At 36.1% G+C, this 23,035-nt stretch overlaps 1 protein-coding gene across 2 annotated transcripts in view; it reads right to left on the bottom strand.

The window, feature by feature from the left end:
* The window catches only part of HMGCLL1 (3-hydroxy-3-methylglutaryl-CoA lyase like 1), a 72,804-nt gene that overhangs the window by 33,720 nt on the left and 16,049 nt on the right, over positions 1–23,035 (bottom strand). For both annotated transcript variants that reach the window (XM_031610952.2, XM_031610951.2), the window contains exons 2-6: positions 17,014–17,091; positions 15,983–16,090; positions 13,173–13,268; positions 11,383–11,531; positions 1,091–1,154 (exon numbers count right to left, since the gene is read on the bottom strand). In XM_031610952.2, coding sequence (XP_031466812.1) covers positions 1,091–1,154; positions 11,383–11,531; positions 13,173–13,268; positions 15,983–16,090; positions 17,014–17,091 — 495 coding nt within the window. The remainder of the gene's footprint in view (positions 1–1,090; positions 1,155–11,382; positions 11,532–13,172; positions 13,269–15,982; positions 16,091–17,013; positions 17,092–23,035) is intronic.

The following is a 23,035-nucleotide window of genomic DNA, read 5'->3' as shown; positions in this document are numbered from 1 at the left end:
CACATGGAAAGAAGCCTGTTGGGGAACATGATATTGCAGTAAGCAATTTACCAACAGCACAGCTGAATCTGTCATCACCACTCTAAGTAAAGCTCTGTCACTTCTAATTTTCACTTCATATTAAAACCAATTAATTTAGAAATACTGAGTACCTTCCAATATAGCTATTTTTTCAAAGAGTTCAAGTATTATGTGGCTGCTGTGGGAGCAGAATTATCACAAGTTCCATCTGGAATGTACACCAGAAGAAGATGCATGAGAATTGGACCTGAAAGCCACACAAGGAGAACACAATAAATCAGGCAAATGTTGACTAGCTGCTAGTGCTACCAAAAAAGTGGTTTGCAGATTTTGCTAAATCATCAAAAATAGGTGATTAAGTGTAACAGAAAAGACAAGTCTTTCTCCAGGAGGAAAGCTGTGTTCTGCCTTGTGCTGCTTAAATTCATGTCGCCCTCAGTGCACTCTTCATCTTCCTGCAAAATATAACACTTGTGTTCTACTCCCCAGTTTTTTCAGTCTGCTAGTTCTGCTAGCAAATAAAAGGCTGGACTTCATTGTCCTTTATCCAAAATGGAAAAAATCAGTGGAGAGAGGTGTACTTTATCACAGGGGCATGAGTCAAGTTGTAGGAAATCATGTTGGGGATGAGTTCATATGTCACTCATGTGGTTTTTATGGCACATGCCAAAACACAAAGTTTTACCTGTGACTCTGCTGGCTGACTGCAAGAGCAGACTCACGCCAGCGTAGAGTGGATCATCTCATACAACTTGGCCCACCGACACACATGCTTGGATCTATTTCTTTAAGCATTTCCTTACTTTCTTGTTGAAGGAAATAGTACATTACACGTTTTCTCATGACTGAAAACAATCAAAACACACAATTTTCTTTAGATTTGACCACAGATGGTAAAAAAAAAAAATAGCGACATTGTGCACCCACTTTTAGTATTATCTGTGTTTTGTTTGTTTCTCCTGTTATTCATTAAAGATCTTTTTTAGGATTAATTAGATAACATGACTTATAGGCATTTTCAAATATATATTAACTTCACTAAAAAGAAAAGCCATAATTTCACTCTTACTTCTGCCACTTTAGCTGGTGTGATGTCTCCTTCATATGGGCATCCCAATGCACAAGAAACATACCTACAGTAAAAAGAACAACACACAAAGATGCTTTATTCTATATATGCATTTCTGTAACCATCCATGCTACATTAAAAAAAAAAGAAAAGCTTAAATATAATTTTGAACAATTAAGCTAGTCAGTGTAGAATAAAGTTCTCAATGAGAAGTTAAAATTACATCAGATGAAAATAGCAGGTTTCCCAAATTTCTTTTTAAATCACAGAACAAGATTTTATAGTTTTATTTATGCTCAATATATGTTACAAGTTGTAAAGCATTGGCAATGCAGCCAAGTTAACTGCTGCAGGAAACTTCAATTTTTCTCAGTATTTCCTTTACAAGTTACAAGAGTCCACTCAAGTTTTGCCTTGCCTGGCCCACACAAGCTATTTAGAGGAAGCATCCTAACACTTCCTTCCTTGTGTCTGCTACCTGGATCACAGAGAGCAGTAGAAGGACACAAGCAACTTAAAACCACCTCACCACTTCATTAGTAGGTGGAACTGCAATGAATAGGGTAGCTTTAGCCCTTTGTGCTGCCATCTCTGTCCCAGTGCCCCAGGAGAACTACAGCTTCATTGCTTGGGACAAGAAGAAATTGAGAAACCAGACTGCGTCTCTCAGCAGCTGTCTATTCTGCAAAGCACAAAAACTGAAAGCCACAGCTGAATCTTCATTGTTCGGTCTTAATGCCGCGATAATGTAGAATTGGGTATAAATTTCCTTTTCTTAATAACAATTAAAAGCCATTATATTTCTGATTGTTTATCTTAAATTGATTAGGAATAGGATTAAACAAACCAGAAACAGCCATTCAAAATCAAAGTATGTGCTGCTGTCAAGGGATTTACAACAGCTTCAAAGGCAGGCAAAGTCCCAGCCCCAGTGGGAAGTTACTCAACTGCTTAATAGGAGAACAAGAGCCTTCATCGATCCCCTGTCGTTCCCCTTCCCTCAGCACTGAAGAATATAACACAAAATTATACATTGTATAATGAAACTAGATTGAAAAGATGCCAGTTTGTACATAGTCAAGGTCCATAGGGTAAAATACACATTTTTTCTTTGCAGTTGACAGAGAAACTGATTGATAGAATGTGAAATCAGGATGAGTAACAGGCAAAAACAAATTGTGAAAAAATGTCAGCATTTTATTGCATGGAACATATTCCATCCTTTATTTCAAGGGATGTTGTTGGCACATGAGAACTAGCAGTGAGAATGAAGCAGATCCTGAACCTAAAAAGCCCTTGATTAGCCCTTACAAAGAAATGGAAAAGAAAGTTCATTTCCATTTCCACAAAAGTGGTTGGGTACATTACATCCTACTTGTAATTTTAACCCAGATGCCCAGTAGGCATGATTTCAATTATCTTTATGTTATTATGAAAACCAGGTTTTTCAAACTCAGCCATACACTTTATTAAATATCCTTCAATTTAGTTGTCACCATTTAAATTTTAACATTCCAAATTTTTTATCTACATAAAACAGTAGCTACCTTTAACAGTTAAGCACTGCTCTGCTTTTCAGAAACATATAACTCAGAAACAACTGGAGAAAATTTCCTTAATTTTCTTGTCTGCACACAAAGAGTTTTTCAAAAGCTACCAAACATGACAAATGTCAGAACCAAAGGACTGGTTATAACACAATACCATTGTGCCTACAGCCAGCAAACACACAGACTTCTAATGAAATTATTTTGCAATATCAACCATGGCACTCATTGTGAAGTGAGGCAAAACCAGTACAAATACAAAACATACAGTACTTATTTACATGTTCACTTTAATTATGTATAACTTACATGTTACTAGCAGTTATATACCTTAGATCAGTAAGACCTGCATTTAGTAGTGACATCCGGAATGGCATATGGCAAACAGAAGTAAAAATAAGCCAAAAGGTACCTACAGAACAAGGAACTACTCCCTGTAGTTCCCATCAGCAAGCAGAAACTCGCCTGAGTTCACATAATGCAGCTGGGCCCGCTGGGGTATGAAATTATGTGGTGACCTAAGGAATCTGTCTACTACAATGCACAAATCTGTTTGAGATTATGAACTCTCCGCATGCTTCCACCATTGTAATTAGAATGAAATTTTAAACAAGGAAAATATGGCAAATATAATCTAACTGGGCACCTGATACTCAATATTACACTGGAGAAAATAGGGACTACGGAAAAATTAGCCAGGTAAAGGAATTCCTACCATAGAGAGCAAAGTTCTAAGGATAATGAAATAATTGTTATTAGTAGAGCTTGTCAAGGATAAATGCTAAGGATTTGGCAGAATTTAAAAACGCGCTCATTTAATGAGTTGCAATTAAAAATGTGGTGATAACATGAAATTTCTTGGTACTGTCCTCAGCAAAAAAGCAGTGGGATTCTATGAAGAAAGGACAGAATCAACAGAAATGAGACGCAATATGCGGCAATGACAAAGGAAGTGAAATGCCTGAGACCGTAAAATAGTGAAATGCACTCCAAACATACATCAGGATAAGCATTTCTAGAAGAGAATATAAAACATGAATTTCATTTGACAAGTTGTTTTGTTCTCATTGGAGAACAGACATGATTTGAGTCATCCATAGAAAAAGCTGGAACAGATGCCTGTAAGGGCTGGTACAGTTAGCAGCAGTACAGACGATCTCTCATGTGAAAAGAGAACACATGCATGCCTATGTGAAAGAGGGAAGATAATCATTTATCTCCTCCGAGCACTTGCCAAGACATCCACACTTAAAGGAGATCTGGGTGGGATGCTTTGTAATTGCGTTTGTATGATTCCAAATCAATAAGCTCGAGGAAGAGGAGATAACTTTATATTAAAACCAATTTGTTATCTACAGATACATTTGGCAGCTACATTTTTAAATTTGAAATGATCCGTAAGGCATAAAAAAAGAATCCAGCCAAGGCAAGGGCCCTAAGACCTCCACCCACACCCTTTCAAATTGCAGACAACCTTGAAGAACATGCTAAAGAACTGGTTAGAAAGAAGAAAATTAACAAGATAGAGACACAGGAAGCAACAAAGTACACACATTTAAAGAAGAGCCTGGTCCACTGCAGCAAACACTACTGACAAGGCAAGAAGAATGGAGATAGACTACTGTTTCTGAGATCCTGTCATCAGGGAGTTTGGTGAGAGCTGTTGCAAGGAACAGAAGCCAAAGTGTAGGAGTTATAGGAGAGAATCACAGAAGAGGGTCTCCAGACAGTAATTATAAACAGCGCCTTCAATGAGCTTAGAAATGAAGCAGAGATAGGCAATGAGATATGATATGAAGAACCAAGGGTCAAAGGTGCAATTTTTAAGAGGCAAATGCTTGCTTATATTGCAATGGAAAAGAGCCAGAGGACAACGAGAGGTTAAGAAAGAGAATAAGGGAGGGATGAAATAAGAGGGAGAACAGAACATGGGGTCACTGGGGCAAGTGGAAGGGGTACAGATGGAAACTAGACAAGAAACTCCTGCTGCTCAACAGTGGAGGAAAAGGAGAAAAGATTATGGAAGGGAAGTGACAGAAGGAAGAGCACAGTGTATCTATTTTTCCACATGAGAAAAAGCAAGACATTGTGTGAAGAAAAGAAGCAGAGGGAAAAAGAGGGAAGAGTTTGAGCAATAAGTTACAGAGACAACTGGGATTTAATTTGGGGATTCACTTAAGTTAGAGAATACAGCTGTTTTCTACAAAAGATGGCAAGACTGAAAGAAAAGAGGAATTTGTAATGAAAGACTGTCTTGGTCTCAGGATATTCACCAGAGACACTCCTCAGTATATGAGCAGAAGCAAATATCTGGGAGTTCACACAGCAGACTTTGCAATGGAAGTGTTTAATTCTAAGTATGTGCTTAAATCTTTGCTGAAGGAAGGCCAGGCATTTTAGTAGCTTAACTATGTCTTTAGCATTCTATCACTAAAAGGGCTCAAGCAATTGGGAGCAGAAAGAAGAACGTGCAATATGTGAAGTTACCTATAAAGCACTTTAGGAACACAAAGGTAGATGCTGTTTTCCTTGCTCAGGTTTTATGAGACCAATTACTTCCTTTAGTAAAAAAGTGATAAAAAGATCTCTACTTGCATCCCCAGGCAGAGTTTGCCCAGTCTCTTGCCTGTTTTTTCAGACTTCACTGCAGGTGAGTATCATTTGAGTTTCTCCTAAATTGCCTTCTATGCATACAACAACAATTTAAAACACAAAACCCAACCAATTTACTGTGTAATATTTTGGACAAAAATGCTGAACAGCCTCTGGGGATGGGGAGGGATAAGGAAGAGGAAGAGAGTTTTCAATTTCTTCCAATAAGCCAAAACTAAATTGCTGTGCTCCACAAATGGTATAGACAGTAGAAAGTCCCTGAGATCAAGGTGACTAGGAGCAGTGATAATCACCACACCAGCCCAATGACTGTGAAATGTAGGATACGAAACCACAAACAGGGTAAATGAACAAACTTTTCATAACCAAAGTGTTAAAATGAAAATGAATCCAAGCAGAAACTCAACTCCATGTTGTAATCAGCCCTTTGTCAGCTTGTTTCAGCAGGAGTTTGAGAGCCAGATCCACAGCTGCTACCACAGCTGGAAGCACAGAGCCTCCTGAGAAGCCAGTTGCAGACTCAGATGCTGCTGTTTCCTGTTTATTATTATAGTGTAAGTTCGCATATAATTTACCATGTTCACTGCAGATGTATTTATTTTTATTGGATGTTCGTGCTAAAATGTATATGCCTATCATTTGGTGAATTCATAATATTAAGGTTGATATATTCTGTCTCTTTGCAAAGGAAGCCGTTTGTTAGAAACACGCAATTTTACTGTAAGGAGAGGGGAATATAAAGAAGAGAGGGGGGAAAGGAGATTGTTCTAGAAACAAAATCTCCAAGACAGCCTCAAAATGTGTAAATAAGTCCAGGATTTTTTTAAGTACTTAAAAAAAAAAAAAAAAAGCCCAGAAAACACCACTAAATTCTATGAGTGATTTCTCAACCTCTCTAAAAACAGAATACTGTTACTACACTGAAGGACCATTTCAGGGTTAGTAACTATGACTAACTATTCAAGCAATAATCAATAACATACCACCAAATACTACGTGGATATCTTATAATTTCATACAAACATTTTATATCTAATTTTACACTAACACTTGCAATGAAGATTGCTTAAATTCAGAGAAGTAAGAGAAACAATACACTGCCGGCCCTACAATAATATTTCCTATCTTACTGGCACCAAACAGATGAGTACAAATTGGTATAACATGGTTCTTAAGGAAAATCTCTCTTCTAATATTGTGTAATCATCTGCCATGATAGAATTATTGTAACAGTTCCTTCATTATTTTCTTAACTTTTGCCCAGTAGAGAGAAATGCAAAGAGTCCCAACTCCTAGCAGTTTCTGAATTCTCAAACTTCTCCAGGGGACCGTGACCAGATGGCTTAATGCTGTACAACCCTGTAGACTAGTTTACCATTTACACATTAAAATGCGCTGCTTCCAAGTCTATTAAATGCTTCTCTACATTTTGTTGTTCCCACAGTCTCAACCATAGACTCACTTATAGTGACATGAACGTGCTAAGCTAGTATTACTAACTTTCTAAAGCAATAATAATAACACAAATCACCCTGTTATTAATATAATTGTGACTATGACAAAGAACTCCACAATCTAGCCTAACAATGAGGGTTTAACGCAATTCAGAAAAAGCATATAGTCTAGCCCTACGTACTCTAAAAAGCCAAAAAATATGACTTCTAAGTTTCTGTCTTTATTGGTAAAATATACACAGCTTTAAACCACGTTGATCTGTGCAAAACTGCATTGTCGGAGTTTCATCTCATAGTACTTCTCATTGGGTACAGTGTTGTGAGGTAAGCCAAATGTCCTGCGTTAAGGTATCTAAGGTAAACTGTCAAAAATGGAAAAAGGGTATTATTGAACTGAATTATTAAGATCAAATTGTCTTGAAAATCAGAAGTTTCAGATACTCAAAATGCTTCATTATAAAAATAAACATCTCTGGAATTGCATGCTATAAAATATATCAAAAGAATTCTAATGTGTTCTTCCCCCTCCATCCCTTTTTTTTTTCTTCCCAGAATAAATCCAAATATCTCTAGCAGAATGAAGAAAATTAAGCTTGATTCTTTCTGTTAGGTTTTGTATTATTTTGTATCTTCTTACTTTTTATATTAACATAGATGTACAATAATAATTATTTACTATGATCAACAAGGAAGTATACATGTTTAAATCTTAATGTTAAGATAATATTATTATAACATAATAAAAAAATGTATTGTTTGAACAATTTGAATAATTTTGCTGTTTAATTGTTTGTATGATATTTATCTGCCATAGAAAAAAAATATTCTTAAATTTCAAGTGTATCAACTGGCATTGAATTCCATACAAACATGGATGTTTGCCAAATATTGATACAATTCAATAATCATTTCCATATTGTGAACTTCAGGACACTGCTGCTCATTCTTAAAAATTATAGACTATAAACAAAGGAATTATATACATCAGTTTAGAATTAATGTGTGATTACACGTGCTTTAATTTATGAAGCAGCAGCTTTGTAAGGAAACGCTTCCAGAGTTAGAAGTTATTTTATAGCAAACATTTCCATCTGTTTTTCCAAGGCTGAAACTCTAAACATTCGCGTACACGCTCAGATTTACACATGCACATGCAAATAGTCCAAAAGGGCAATTCACAGGGAATTTTCTTCAGGACGGTGACATACATACAGCTTTTAATTACAGGTCATGGAAAGGTGCTTTTTGATAAATTAAAAAAAAAATAAAAAAATGGAACGTCAGCTGTATATTCACCATTAATTTTCTTCAGGACAAACACAATCTTATACAGAACCAAAAGCTTCAGAGGAATAATATTGCTTCGCTGTCACAGAACTAAAGTAGGAACTGAAGAGCCATTTGTGAAAAGAGGTGGAGAGTGTAGACAAGAAACTCCTTAATTTCTTAAAGGCTTTCTACTACCAGAATTTACTTAACTTTTTCACCATACCTACACTTACACTAAAATTTCAATTTAAGTAAAACACAATCCAATTGACTACTTGGAACTAGCATGTGCCGCAATTTTTCACCAATCCTGGATTATTTGAGTTCATTTTTAATCACTGAAAAAGACGTGATACTTGTAATAGTACCTGAATGATGCATTAAAAGATACAATCCTAAAACCAGCTATATTTTGTGCCATGTCCCATGCAAAATACGCGTAATAGTCATTAGCTGACCACACAGTTTATAACACTGATTTGGCACAGTGTCTTCACAGAATGTGTCCCAGATGTTATTGTAAAGTTTTTATGCATGTACAAAAACTAAAAATTAGAACCCCTTTATGATGCTAATAAATTGTCAAACTTCTCTGACCATATGCAAGATTTCAATTCTTCATAAACATTTGAACTAGTTTAGTAAACATTTAGAAAACTGTGTACTACATTACAGATTTTAAACGTGACAGCTGACAACATAAATTTTCTGGATGATGATCGAGTCAATGTTAGTGCAGCTGTAGCAACAGTAAGACATGCAAAAGCTTAACATTTAGTTTCAACTATTTCAGTGCATTTTTCATAAGATTCAAGGATTGCCAATGATTTACACACAGTACATAAATTCTAAATTGCCAGTAAAAACGGGAAATAAAATTTGAACCCCTTAAAATTATTTTGGAACTATTTTTCAACTGCACGAATAAGGACTTAGGGCAAGACACTAAATTATCCATTTCCTGAAAATAAATAACACTTTAAACAACAATAGCTCTTTAGAAAGGAAACAATCACTGTATTGAAATTAATAGAAACACAATTCATGCATATTTTTATTACCTAAGTAATTCAAACAAAATATTTTGCCTACAACATTTATATTAGAAACCAAAATGTGTAGTCCTGGATGTATGCATGTGTAAAGGCTGTGGAATTTGGCCACAGCTCTTCAGAAGTAGCTGTTCTCTAAGAGATTGATTAAGAACAAAAAGTTAATTCTCAATGCACAGAATGCAAATATTTGCCCTTATGTTATACAGCTTTATTTTATGTTACTTTGCATCACAAAGACTACTGATACATTCATTCTACCTGTTGTAATTTTTATAAACTACAAAGTTCTGCTTGTTCTAGCATTCAGAGGATCTTGCAAAGGTAATTAAAATGTTTTAGGGAAAATAACATTTATTTGTCACTATTTATTTGAAAATAACATTTGTCACTAATTCTTTTAATAGCAGCTAAATGTGGGATTAGTATATCAAGGTCATAAATCACAAGCTCTCATAACTAACTCTTGATTGTTTTATCTCCAGAAAAAAGTCACCTTGATTGCAATGAATATTTCTACTAAAGATATTTTTAAATTTCACTTCCTGATTGTTTTTTCCACACTCTGTTCTGGGTCATTAAATGCAATGTAAAGCTCCACAAGTCCAAAGCTACTGCAGTATACACATAATCTGATTATATTTTCTCTGAGTTAAATTATCTCATTTTGGAATACTGTGTGGGGTTTTTTGGTGGTTTTTTTTTCCTCATTCTTTTCTGCCTTGTGGCCATACATAATTGATCAGCTAGTTAACAATAAATGTATGGGAATGTTGTAGAATCCTATCATGGGAATGGCTATTTCCATCACATGTCAGTGTATCAGAGCCAGAATAATTGCTGCTGGCATATTACAAATGCCTTAAATGCATATTCTGTGCAAAAAAAGCAGCAGGGTTCCAGCTTCTTAAGCATGTGCAAACTAGTGCAGAGAATATAAGTTACCACTTTAAGCTTCAACATCAATCTAGAGTCCACCACAGGGGGCTTCTTCATCACCTGCAGTTTACATCTTCAGAAAGTCCAATTGTTGACACCCGTAGCTATCCAAAAATATATGCAATCCACAAGCTTTGAGGACTCCCCTGATTGCTGGCTGGCTCTATTGGGCCATATGTTTGATGTTTGGTAGTCAAATACAGGAACACAAAAGAGAAAACACTGCTTGACATGTGCTAATCCCTGAGCTTAGTCTTCCTGGAAAACTTAAGTTGCTCGTTATGCTCTCAGCTCAGAGTTCAGTTTCAGAAAAACACAGCAAACAGCGGCTGTAGAGACTGGTTAAACAACAGACTTCTTATAAGAGAGGATGCTCAGGAAGGCAAAGCTTGACTCAAGAGATTAGCCGCTAGTTGGAGTATTTAAACTCCGTTACAATTTTATTGTTTCTTAATGAGGTTCTTACTTCTCTATCCAAGAGATTGTCCATCCAAAATGGGCCAGACCAGGCCAGGCAAAAAGGACATAAGCATGTATGAGATATATTATAAAATCTTTTCTCAAGGCAAACACTGTGTTGTGCAAAACGTGCGCAGTAGCATTCTCTCTTCACTGTTCTGAAGGAAAAACAGATCTCAGTATTTATTCCCAGATAAGTTTCCAAGAACTCTGGAGGTATCTAACTCTACTTCTTTTCAGCTCCAGGTATTTCTTGAGCCTGATGTAGTTTGCATGACTAGCACTCCTCAATGAATCCCAGTGTTGAGTTTCATCTTGAAACATGTATACAAATGCTTTTCGCATTCACAAACAATCTTAGATATGAAGCTCAATGTAATGCAATAGAAAATGGAAATGAAGAAGATTGTCAAAGGTACCATTCAGGAATTCTGAAACTTTAAAAGAAAATATTCTAGAAAAAGAGAAATACTGGAAGATTTCAGAATTTCATGTAGTAGACACTGTATATGCTTCCTCGAGTTTTCACAACAACTTTCATCAAAAATATTTTTTTCTTTAGGAATAAATTTGTTTCATTATTTTTATACCTTGATTCTACAGTGTATGAATACTACTATAAAGTAAAAGCATTCAGGATATTTTTTAAGGTTCAGGAAACAGTGTCAACAACATAAAATAAGTTCTTTCTATCATCTGTGATGATTAAAAATCATAATAAAATGGATATGTATATACACATTGTAATTTCCAGATAAATCTAGTTGCCACTAGTTGTTGCAAGATACAGAACAAAATTACTAAATATATTCACTTTGGAAAACAATATCACAGTAAAGGCTATTATTTCAGTAATTTATTACATAAAAATATGGTAATATGCTTTTCTACTTGTAAAAAAAATAAACTTCTAACAGTATTCCAAAAATTCTATAATATTTAAGAATCTTTATATTTACCCACGCACTGGAATATTCATATTTCTTGCTGACTTAGCAACTTCTTCAAATTTTTCTATGCTTTCTTCAATAGAACAATTAATATTCATTTTGCTAAAAGATTCAGATGCTGCACCAAATACTGAAACCTCTGTAGCCCCTGCTGCAATCTGAAAAATACAGAACAGTATCAACAGAACAGAAGTATAACGCTACATTAGAAGATGAGATTAAGTAGTTAATTTCTTAAGACCTTCCGGAACTTTAAAGTACATTATATGTCTTCCCTATTTCTGAAGTATAAGTTTAATTACTTTTTTTTTAATCTATTTCATACAAATCAGTCAAATCAAACTTTGAGTTCATTGCCCTATGACAAATTTCCTTCTTCTTCTTAGCAATCATACACACATAAAAATATAAATACATAAATATATATATATAAATACATATATATTTTAAAGTGATAAAATTTAAGTATTAAAATGTAGGAAAATACATAAACATTCAATGAAAATAACAATTCATTTCATTTTTTGCAAAAGTAAAGATCGCATAACATCTCTGAAATAATCATCTTCTGTACAAAGTCAGCTCCTTGCCAATGCCAAGAAGTCATTCTCACAACTTAGGACAAAATCTGTAACCCACAAATACATGGAGCAGCAACAGTAACCAATAAGATTTCCTTGATAAAGTTGACTGCAATGATCAAGTGCTCCACTGGTATTGGTGTCATAGCTGAGTGGGGAACACAGAAAAGGCGTTATTTGGATTCTGCTGGGAAAAAGCCTCAGAGCAAATACCAGCCTAGAAAATGCTTATTGTCAATGTGCTGCTTCACTGAAGGGGCAATTAGCCTGAGCTTGTCCTCAGTAAATCAACTAACTAACTAAGGAGGCAAATCAGAACACTGAGAAAACATTTAAGCTGAAGAGAATAGCTAATTAATTCTCACTCTCTGGTACAAATACTAGTAAGCTTTCTCTCTCTAGCTCACTTTTCCCTTTATTTTCTGTTACTGTGGGATGTCTTAGCTTCAGCAACTATCACAGAAACAAAAACCCTTTCAAATAAAAGGATCAAAAAAAAATCAAGAAAGGATAGGGGAATCACCTGGAACTATTTTTGTACTGTTTCCCCTTCACTACATCACTAAGCAGGGTATGCAGAGATCTAATTTAGTTTACACAAGTTACCACTGCAGACAAAGTTGGCTGACTGTTGGTAGCTGACTCACTTATGTATAGAGTTCTACTTAACAGAGATTACATATGCAGTATAGAAACTGAATGACAGACTACACCACAACTGGTCCATCCACAAAGCTGTGTGCCTTCCAAATATGGCCTGTCCTCTATCAAGACAAAGCATGGAAGCACAAAACATTTTCAGAATTAAAAACAAACAAACAAACAAAAAACAAACAATGTAAAGACAACTATCAATATGCATTGCTTCATGAAGACTGAACTACACCATTTTGAGTCTTAACATAAAGAATATTTACCTTGTATGAACTGGAACAGTTTAAAACTTTTGAAATGAAATGAAAAATTTAAAAAATCTAACACATTCCTCTAAACCATTTTCATTTAATTCACTCGCTACTTTCTAGTAAGAAAAAATTCTGCAGAAACTTTTCTAGTGCCAACAAGCCTAAGAAAGAAAAGGAGTTCTTTTTATGCAAGTATCATTTATACAAATATGCAAGGACTGATTGATATTTCCACTGGTGGAAGAAAATATGGAAGGAAAAAAATGAAAACATGGAGAAGGTAATTGTGAATGTCTTTTACAAATGCACTTACAGCTGAATGAAAACCTTTAAGATTAGGCGTGAGAACAGGATATTGGACTCCAGGATGCCGCTCAATGCCTCTCATTACTTCTTTGTGATCTGCCATCTGAAATACAGAAATAATTTGCCATGATTGGCAGCTAATTTTTTTATTCTATATCTAAGCAAAAAAACCACTGGCAGGTGTTCAGGTATACCGTTCACAGAAAAGTTTAACAGCACAGGGATTAAACTGAGGTTGTACAAACATCTTTTCTTGTATTTCATAACTTTTGACTACTTGAGTTGCAAGCATTTCAGTTCCACATGAATACAGAACTGGGATTAAAAATTCTACAGTGTTTTGTTTTACGTGTATCTGTAAAAAAAAAAAAAAAAAAAAAAAAATTGGATTATACAAAGACAGATTTTTTATGATGCTAATCTCTGATTATTACTGCAACTTTAAACCTACCTTGATGGACTCCACAGTGAAATCAACAGAATAAAACCATCCAAAACTTGAAAATGGAGCACTTTGATAAATGAGTCAGCAGATATGTGATAAATGAGACTTCACAATATTAAGAACAATTGAACCTACTCAATGCTGTAACCAGCATATTTGAAAAGACTAAAAACAAGTGCTTAGTCATTTCTTAAAAAATACAGCAAAATCCAAATTTCTGCATAGTGCAACATTTTCATATACTTGGGATTAAAAAAAAAAAAAAAAAGATTTTATTACAACAAAAGTCAAAGAACAATACTTTACTGAATGCTTACTGAAGCATTTGTTTTCCTTAACCTCCCCTCAAGAGAGAAATCATAGCTTTGCAAGACACACTTACTCTTTTCTCACTCAAGATTAAATATAAAAAATAAAAAAAAAATAATAAAAAAAAAGGATGGGAAACTATAAAGAGCTTGAAAATACCAAAAAAGAAATAAGTGAACGAATAATCTAAACATAACCAAGAATTTCATTCCCATGACTCACGAAAATGAAAAGGAGCAAAGAAAAGACAAAGTCAAGACTGCACTTCCTATCAAAGCAACACAATCTTATCTTTTAAATAAAGAAACATTTTAAGCACAACTTAAGTCATTAAAATAAAGCATTCAGACATGGATTCAAGATAAAAGGGGTTGTTCATTTTTTCTGAAACTGTCACATTAGTACTAAATTTGATACTCTTAATGGCTGATAGGAAAAGAAAATAATTAGACAGGAAATGAAGAAGTCCATCTCTTTTTTTTAGACATTTCCCTCACATGTTTAAAAACTTTGTGTTATTCTCTGTTGCTGTAGGAGCAAAGTTTGATGACACTTAGCACAGGCACTTTAACGAACACAAACTGAAAATACATTGACACCATAGAAATTCTGCATTATCACTGTTATCCTTCTCTTATCCTTTCTTTGAGTTCCTCTCTGGTGATCCCAGAAACACTGAAATAAATAAGGGTGTGCTCTACAGCCAGTTTGCTCTGCTATCTCAAGAACAAGAAAAAGTATGACCATACCACATTTTTGTCAGATGAAAGCCTGGAATGCAGTTCACTTGCAGGACACATTCTCAACAGCTTCAACTGGACAAACTTTTTATACATTTTAACAGATTTGCAAATAAAAATGTTAAAAATCAGCATATTTTCTAACATCAATTATATACATATATTACTTTTTAAATAACTCGTGTGGTCCTTACAAATCATACAAATACTCAAATGCTTCTGTGTATGCACGGGAACTTCAGAGTCAGTTGCCTTGCTTTGGTGCTAGGGAACATTTCTGAAGTATCCCCAGTTTGCACAAGTTCTGTAATTACATTTTCTTCCTCTAGAGAATTTTTTATGTTTGGGAGTGATGATGATGTCTAAGATTTCAGCTTTGGAAGAAAGAAGGAAGCTGGAAGAACGCTAGAAGCAAGAAAAAGATGGAAGAAGGTTCAGCAGAGGATCCTCCAAACAGCTCTGTTAAAACTGATTTCCCTTTTTGGTCAAAAGTTGAGGTTCTACTCTTCCTCCCTGCTGGAGAAACAGCACAGCTCATGCTTGGCCATGTATCTGTTGACTGGATCCTGACTGTGTCTCACAGATAGATGCAACTTCCTATCTTGAACTGCCAAATCACTATAGACGTGCCTCAGTATTTGTACTCTTGCCAGCCCTGGTTATATTCACCCACCTTGCTCTGTTCTTGGGCACTGCTGGAGTGCCCCTTCGTCAACAAGCCTCTGCTCCCCTGGTTATTGTGTTTGGATCAGAGTTTCCTTTCCCTTCTAGAACAATCTATTCTTGCTGTTCCTTCACTCCACTGAATTATGGATTTAACCAGTTTTCTGCAGAATTTCTGTTCAATTGTTGACACTGATTGTGTCTGCATTCACTACAGGTGACTCCCACCCCAGGGCATGCAACATGCAGCTCTGGCTAACATTAGATTATAATTTGAAGCTATAAAACCTTCATGTTCTAACAAGCCCTTCAATGGATGCAGCTGAATACAATAAAAATACTTTCAGCTTGTTATTTTTCATTGGAATACGCTGTGGGACAAAGACATAAAGATAGATAAAGGTATGAATAGTGTTTATATATATGTGTATGTATTGAGACTACGTTTTAATAATTAGTTCAACTTCAGTGAATCTAGATGAAACTATAAAACGTGAAAACTGCATAAATAGCATCTGACAACAGTATCTGATTTGACAGAAACAACGTATTACCCCTGTTCCACTTTCTTGGGTAAGTATACAGGCTATACTCTTGGAAAACTCCACTGCATGGAATGACACGTAAATTTAAAATAGAAATTGTGATGATTTTACATACCTGAGGCACCCATTTGGATGAAACGAAACTGGTCACTTCTATTGCTGGAAGGCCTGTTTTAGAAAGCCGGTTGATTAACTCTATTTTGATATCAGTTGGGACAATCACCTGTGAACATGGAGACATATTATCATAAAGTATTTCATTCAGCAAGACGTTTTTGTAAGTGACATGTTCCTAGCAATAATCAATACATGAGTTATAAAATAATGAACTATACTTGTACTATGCAATTTACTGAGAGAAGAAGCTACCATTCAGGGAAAGCACTAGATGGTACACAAGATTCTACTCCATTTTTTACACCACAAAAATAAAATGAGGAAACACTTCCATATAACTGATTTTAGATCTGCCCTCACATCAGCCTTGCGAAGAAGCAACAAAGGAAACTGTAACACAGAATAGACCAACCAGAGAAATACTGAGGTAAAAAATAAAAGCTCCACAGCTGAGGCAGAGTTATTCTGGACTACTATTAACTCTACCAAAACTTTTTATATAAGTAACAATATAAATAAGATTAACCACTCATTTATGGAAAGGGATTATCGTTTGGGTTTTGACAAAAGTACTGTGTTTTAAATAGTCCTTTTCAATCTACTTCTTTACTTCCCTATACACCTTTAGGCCATAATTTCATTTCATTGGGAATTATGACAAAATCTATCATACTGTTCCTACCGTATGTGTATACCTACACATTCCATATTACAAGGATAGCTAGTGTTTTGTGGCGTTTGCTAATTATGTCATAACAGAATGTGATTAGCTGACAAAAATTCCAGAGAAAAAAAAGGTGGTGGAATAAAATAAAGACTATTTAATCAAGTATAGCAAGAGGTAATGCAATTTAATATTTGGCTAAGCAGTAATATGCTTTAATTCCAACATGCAAGACAGTTATTAATATACATAACTAACTATATTTTATAAAATAGAAGAAATATGATTAGCATGACACATGTATTTTACACAATGAAAAGAAACTGATATCCATGTCAAGGTACACACAAAAAAAAAGAAATTACCTTTTCATTTTGTAAACCATCCCTTGGCCCAACTTCTACAATCTTTACGTACTCAGGCAGTCCAGATGCTTGGGATTCCTGAAACACAAAACAATGAAGATCTCTAAGATAAAAGGCACAGCTTGCACTTCTCCTGTTACTCCAGGTATAAAGTCATATCGTCAGTGAATTTTTTAAAAATCTGTGAGAATATGTTCCACACCTTCAATTAGGGAATGAAAAGGAGAAGTTATTGACATATATGTTCCACAGCTACTCTGAGGCCACAAATGCTTATTTTAAGAATGTACAGAAAACCATAAATGAACTTTTTTTTTTTTTACAAAGTGAGAAATATTCCCATTTCTAAAAGCTTCCCAACAAATAAGTGTTACCATCCTCCAAACTTTTACCTGAATGTTCTCAATTTAACCAAACACTTACTTCTGTGTAAAGGTTTGCAAGACTAGGCTATAAATCTGAAAAGAACAGAGCAAAGAAGTCAAGAAATGTTGAAGAGATTATTAGTGAAAGATGAAAGTAATTCCTCTGCTGGAAGTTGAAGGCTTTAAAGAAGGATTTAAAGGGGAACAAGGAAGGCCCCTGGTAGACAAGAGGAATTTTCCAGGTGTAAGAGAAGATCCAAAAAAGCAGGAGGCTCAAAGGAGGGAAAGAAGGCAGCAGTAAGGTTATAGGGCTAAGGACAGCATGGGGAGTTGAAGGGGGAGGAACAAGAAACAAGAGCAGAAAAGCAGGTGAAGGGAAATGAAACTTCCTTTTTTATTATTTAGCTGCTCTGTTATTGAATCAAGTTGACAGGTGCGGCAGTTAATGTAACCTGCGCCTTGAAGTCCTGAAACACTTCAGAGTAGTTGCTTAGATTGACCCCCAAATGCTGTGTGTCTTTAAAAAACAAATCAAATGGCCAACCTCGGGCAGGCAGCCAGCCCCTGGATGAGCCGACAGGATGAAGAATACAGGCAGCCCCACCAGGAGCTCTAGAGGTGCCCTGTTTTCTATATTGCACTGAATCCAGAATCCTATTCGGTGTCTTCAATTCGTGCTAAAGCCCTTGATGGGATTAGTGCAAGCTACCTGCGGGACTGCAGCTGTCTCACAACCATGACCTCCCCTGGCAGCTAAACTCCACTGTATCAATGAAGCTGTCAGCTGCACATAGAAGTCAGAGCTTGCACAGAGACCAAGCACAGCCCACAGAAGTCGTTTGTGCCATACACGAATAAGACCACTGATCTCACAACATTCAAAATGTGCATTTCATCCCTCAGTAGCATCAGTGGTAGCACCACCATTAGAAGCATCAGTGTAGTTTGAATCAAAGTGCTGCTAATTTCTCCTCACAGCAATGGAAAATGAGCCATCTGCACCACGCTTCTACAGCACCTTTGGTTTTCCCCCACGTTCTCAGCGCCTGTGGATTAAAGGAAGCTCTCTACAGTAACAGGCGACATACTGGCCAAAATACAATAAACATATTTCAGAGCATTTACTGTATATTTATCTGAGCACAGTAAAAAGAATGGGAAACAGCTGTATAGTATCTATTTGATCACGTGGAACATCTGGTAAGTTAAAACTTTGTCAGGCTGTGCTAAGCCCACACTCGCTGACAGTATAAACCTACTTAAATGGGAAGGTAAAACCTTCACATCTGCTGCATATTGTTCCTCCTCTTTTTTTTTTCCCCTTGAGTTATTTTCACAAATATGGCACAGCTTCAAGCATAAATCTGGGTTATTTCATGATTATTGATCCTTCTTGTTACAAGACAAATGCCACAGTGTTGCTGTGAATAGAAGCTGCGATTGGGAGAAAAAAAAAAAAAAAGTGGGGGGAGAAAGAAAAAAAAAGAGCTAAAATAGATAATGAAAAGCTTAATTTAGAGCATGCAAAATATCCATAAAACCTTGGTGGCAAAGATGTTCAACTCCTAGGCCAAATCCTGTAAATCCTGCTCAGTTCCTACTGTGGTAAAACTTCCGTTTGAATGGAAGAGCTGTAGAGCTGTACCTGTCCTTACAGAAGAGCTCACGCACGCTCACTGTACTATGTGCTGTAGTCACAAGGCCAGTCAAGCGGAGCTCTGCAGCCCTTGGACTTCACAGAGGACCAAGTGAATGATGCTGCAGAAAGCCATTCCAGCATTGATTTATATTCTTCACTTGTGATATTACAGGCATACCATATCTAATTTCCCCCATAGCCTTCTTGCTCATTAGTCAGTCCCAATTTAAGCTCTCTGTTCTTGACCACAACACTGACCAGAGGTACAGGCTGATTTTCACGAAGGCAAGTCACGAGATGGAAATTCAAGGCAGAGCTATAGACAAATCCCGACTCTCTTCATGCTGATGGACTAATGGCTTAGAGTAAACATCTTGGCTCTCAGACCAGGAATGACTTGCTTTGCATTACATTTCGTCTGATTTCACCTATTACATTCTATTGCTTTGTCTTCAAGGTTACCCAGTTCCTCCTGTGTGCTATCCAGTGTGCTACTGGCATGGTCACCTGTCTTTCTGTCATCAGTAGACATTACCACCCTTAACATTTCATAACTAAAACACTTGGACTACCATGAGTACCTCATTTTAGCAAAAATACATTCAATTCAACACATTTGAGTTAGTGTTCTTAAAGAAACACATTAAACAAAATGACCTGAGGATCTCCACCAGCAATGTCTCTTCAGTCTAATACATCTGTTTTCAACATTATCTCTTAGCTCCTCCTCAGCCAGCTTCTTACTCATCTCACAATTCCTCTTCTCATCATCCTTCTCCCCAACTGCCAAAGCTCAGGTATCAAGCAAAAGGGACACAAACACAAATTCAGTCCCATGTGCTATTCACGCATTTTACAGTACATAATCACTGAATAAAACTCAGAAATAAAAGAGGGGTTATGTGACTACATGTTCCATCTTCTCAGGTGATATTTTTTAGAGTCTGTATTCCAAGTTGAATTTGAGGGGAAAGAAACATCTCTTCAGCTTCACTTCACTTGTCCTATGTTCATAGAACTTCATAGAACTCAGTAACCGAGCAGTTAGGACTTACTTCCAAGAAGCTGGAGATATGTACTTGACAATGCAATCAGAAAATGAGACTCCCTGTTTTCTTGCTCGATCTTGCAGAGTATGTGGATGCCACTTAAAACACAGCTGAAGAAGTGAGCACAGCCACCAGTCATTCTGTGCCAGGCTCAATGCCATTTGCATTCACTAGGCAAACATCAAATCCACAGAACAGACTGAAGTCTTAAAGAGCTTACACGGAGTTTAAACACTTCTGTTTACTATCTGGATGGCATCAGACCTTAACCAGGACTTCTTGAATTGAGGAATGGAGTCTCCTTAACTCTAAAACAGGGATTTTAAATGTGCACCATCCCCTTGGGTAAAAGGGAAGGGTTTTCAGAACCAGCAAAGAGAAAGACTTAAGAGATCTTTGATACCTTTAAGTATGGCATTAAATGGCCTATTTCTGTAACAAACAGAAAAATGAGAAATAGTTTTTATATTTGAACAGAATCCAAAAAAGATGAACCCTATAGAAATACACAAGTATTTATGTTAGACACTAAACATGCAAGGCAAATCAGTTTTGTTTCAGAAAATAATACTTAATTTTATTATATGAACTACTTTCATGTAATGAAGTATAAAAAGTAGTTATAGCAGATACTTAGAGGTGACTGTTTATTGAATTATATACTGGCTCTGTTAAAAAGTAATGGCTACCAAAGCACAATGTTTGAAATATCAAAAAGGAAATAGATGACATAAAAGACTAAGAGCCTGGAAAATTTGTTTTTTCCATGTATCTAAGCCTTGCCAAGGGAGAACAAAAAGCATATAAAACCACAAAAAAACTGCCTCCCTCAAAACAGAATCCAGCCAAAGGGTCTAAAAAAAAAAAAAAAAAAATTAGAAAAAGGAAAGCTATACTGTTCAGCTTGAGACACTGGTTGCCAAATTTCTGTAAGGAAATATTTTCCCTGAGTTATAAATAGCTGAAAATTCAAGTTTATTATAGAAAATCCTAGTAATCCTTAATTAGAGCAGTATAATTTAACATAACCATAAATGTAATCAAATTAAAGAAACATGCTTTTTTAAGCTCTGTCACTGCTTCAAAACTTCTAATAAAGGCACTGAGGTTTATTCAGACTTCTGACTTTCATTCCGTGCAGCTCATCTACATGGGGATTAACAGCACTGGCAAATATTACCCAGAGATGATCAAAACTAACTAAAGAGACCCAAAAATAAGGGAGAATAAGCTGAAGGTTTGGTCTTTTCAATCTGAGATGAAGCTCTGCTTTCCTTTTCCACAAGGTGGTGTTCTGTCACAGAGGACAACTGAGCAAAAGCAGGTCCATCTCATAGAAAATTTGCTCAAGAAAATGGTTTTAAAGACGAATCAGCAGGGACGTGGCATCATGACCTCGTATGCACACGTGCAGCAACATGGATAAATGCCCAATAACTGAGTAGAGGCTCTGAGATAAAAAATACAATTGCTGGAAGGAGAACAAAGAAAACAGTGGTCAACTTTCTGAACACACAGACATCTCTAAACTTTACAAGACATAGAGGAAATAAACAGGAAAAAATTAAAATATTACTACAAATCAAACAGTGATTGAAGTGATATTGCAGAGACTTGTTTATACAGTTCACACTACGGGAAGATGGATATAAAAGAGATTCATTCCCAATTTAACTAGGAGAAAAAGTGGGGAGATTCACCTAGAAATATGAAGAATATACACAAATATTCAGAAAACAGAGGGACACACCTGGTAAATATTCCTCTTGTGAGGCCCCATCTGGAGTACTGTGTCCAGGTCTGGGGGCCCCAGTACAAGAAAGACAGGGAGCTGTTGGAGAGGGTCCAGAGGAGGGCCACAGAGATGATTAGAGGGCTGGAGCACCTCCCCTACGAAGACAGGCTGAGGGAGCTGGGCTTGTTCAGCCTGGAGGAAAGAAGTGACCTAATTGCAGCTTTCCAGTACCTAATAGAAGGGAAGTCAACTCTTTGAGAGGACAGATAACAGCAGGACAAAGTAAAATGGTTTTAGGTTGAAGGAGGGAAGATTTAGGTTGGATATCAGAGGGAAGTTCTTCACTACGAGAGTGGTGAGGTACTGGAACAGGCTGCCCAGAGAGGGTGTAGATGCCTCGTCCCTGGAGATGTTCAAGGCCAGACTGGATGGAGCTCTGGGCAGCCTGGTCTAGTATTAAGTGTGGAGGTTGGTGGCCCTGCATGTGGCAGGGGGGTTGGAGATTCATGATCCTTGAGGTTTCTTCCAACCAAAGCCATTCTATGATTCTATGAAAAAGATAAACTGAGCATCCATCCTAGAATGTCTATTACATGCTTCGGACACAACCACTGGATGACAACTAGCCAGGAGCACATATTAGTAGTAAAATAATTCATCAGCCCTTGAGAAATTTTCCACAAGTAAACTGTTCATTTGATACTATTGCACATTCACAACTTGAATAGAAATACCAAGTCAAATGCTTTGCAAATGCTTTAGAAATTCCATTTCCACACTGGAGAAACAAACACAGAATCACAAAACATTTGAGGTGGAAGGAAACTCTGGATGTCATCTGGTTCAGCATCCCCTGCTGAAACACAATGCATTTCAATAAAGCAATGCATAACACTTAGGATTATAATTACTGTATGCAATCCAGATTAATTAAACACTGGCTGATTAATTAAACACTGGCTGATTAATTATCATACTAATTAAAATAATTGTTGCTTCTTTGTTTTTTACAAATTCTATTTTGTTCATTTCTCAAGTTTGACAATTTTGACAAAAAAAAAAAAAAAAAAGATACTTGGAAAATTCAGAAGATGGATGGTACTTGACTAAACAGTTCTATAGAAAAGTACTGGGATATTAAACTGGTAGCAAACTGAATATGAGTCCATAACACTTGCACACTTATATCACACTTACAAGAAAAAACAAAAGTGAACCAATAAGCCTAATCTTA

The sequence above is a fragment of the Phasianus colchicus genome, chromosome 2, assembly GCF_987193195.1.
Source record: "Phasianus colchicus chromosome 2, bPhaCol1.hap1.1, whole genome shotgun sequence".
Lineage (NCBI taxonomy): Eukaryota > Metazoa > Chordata > Aves > Galliformes > Phasianidae > Phasianus > Phasianus colchicus.
This window is presented reverse-complemented; position numbering and strand designations above follow the sequence as displayed.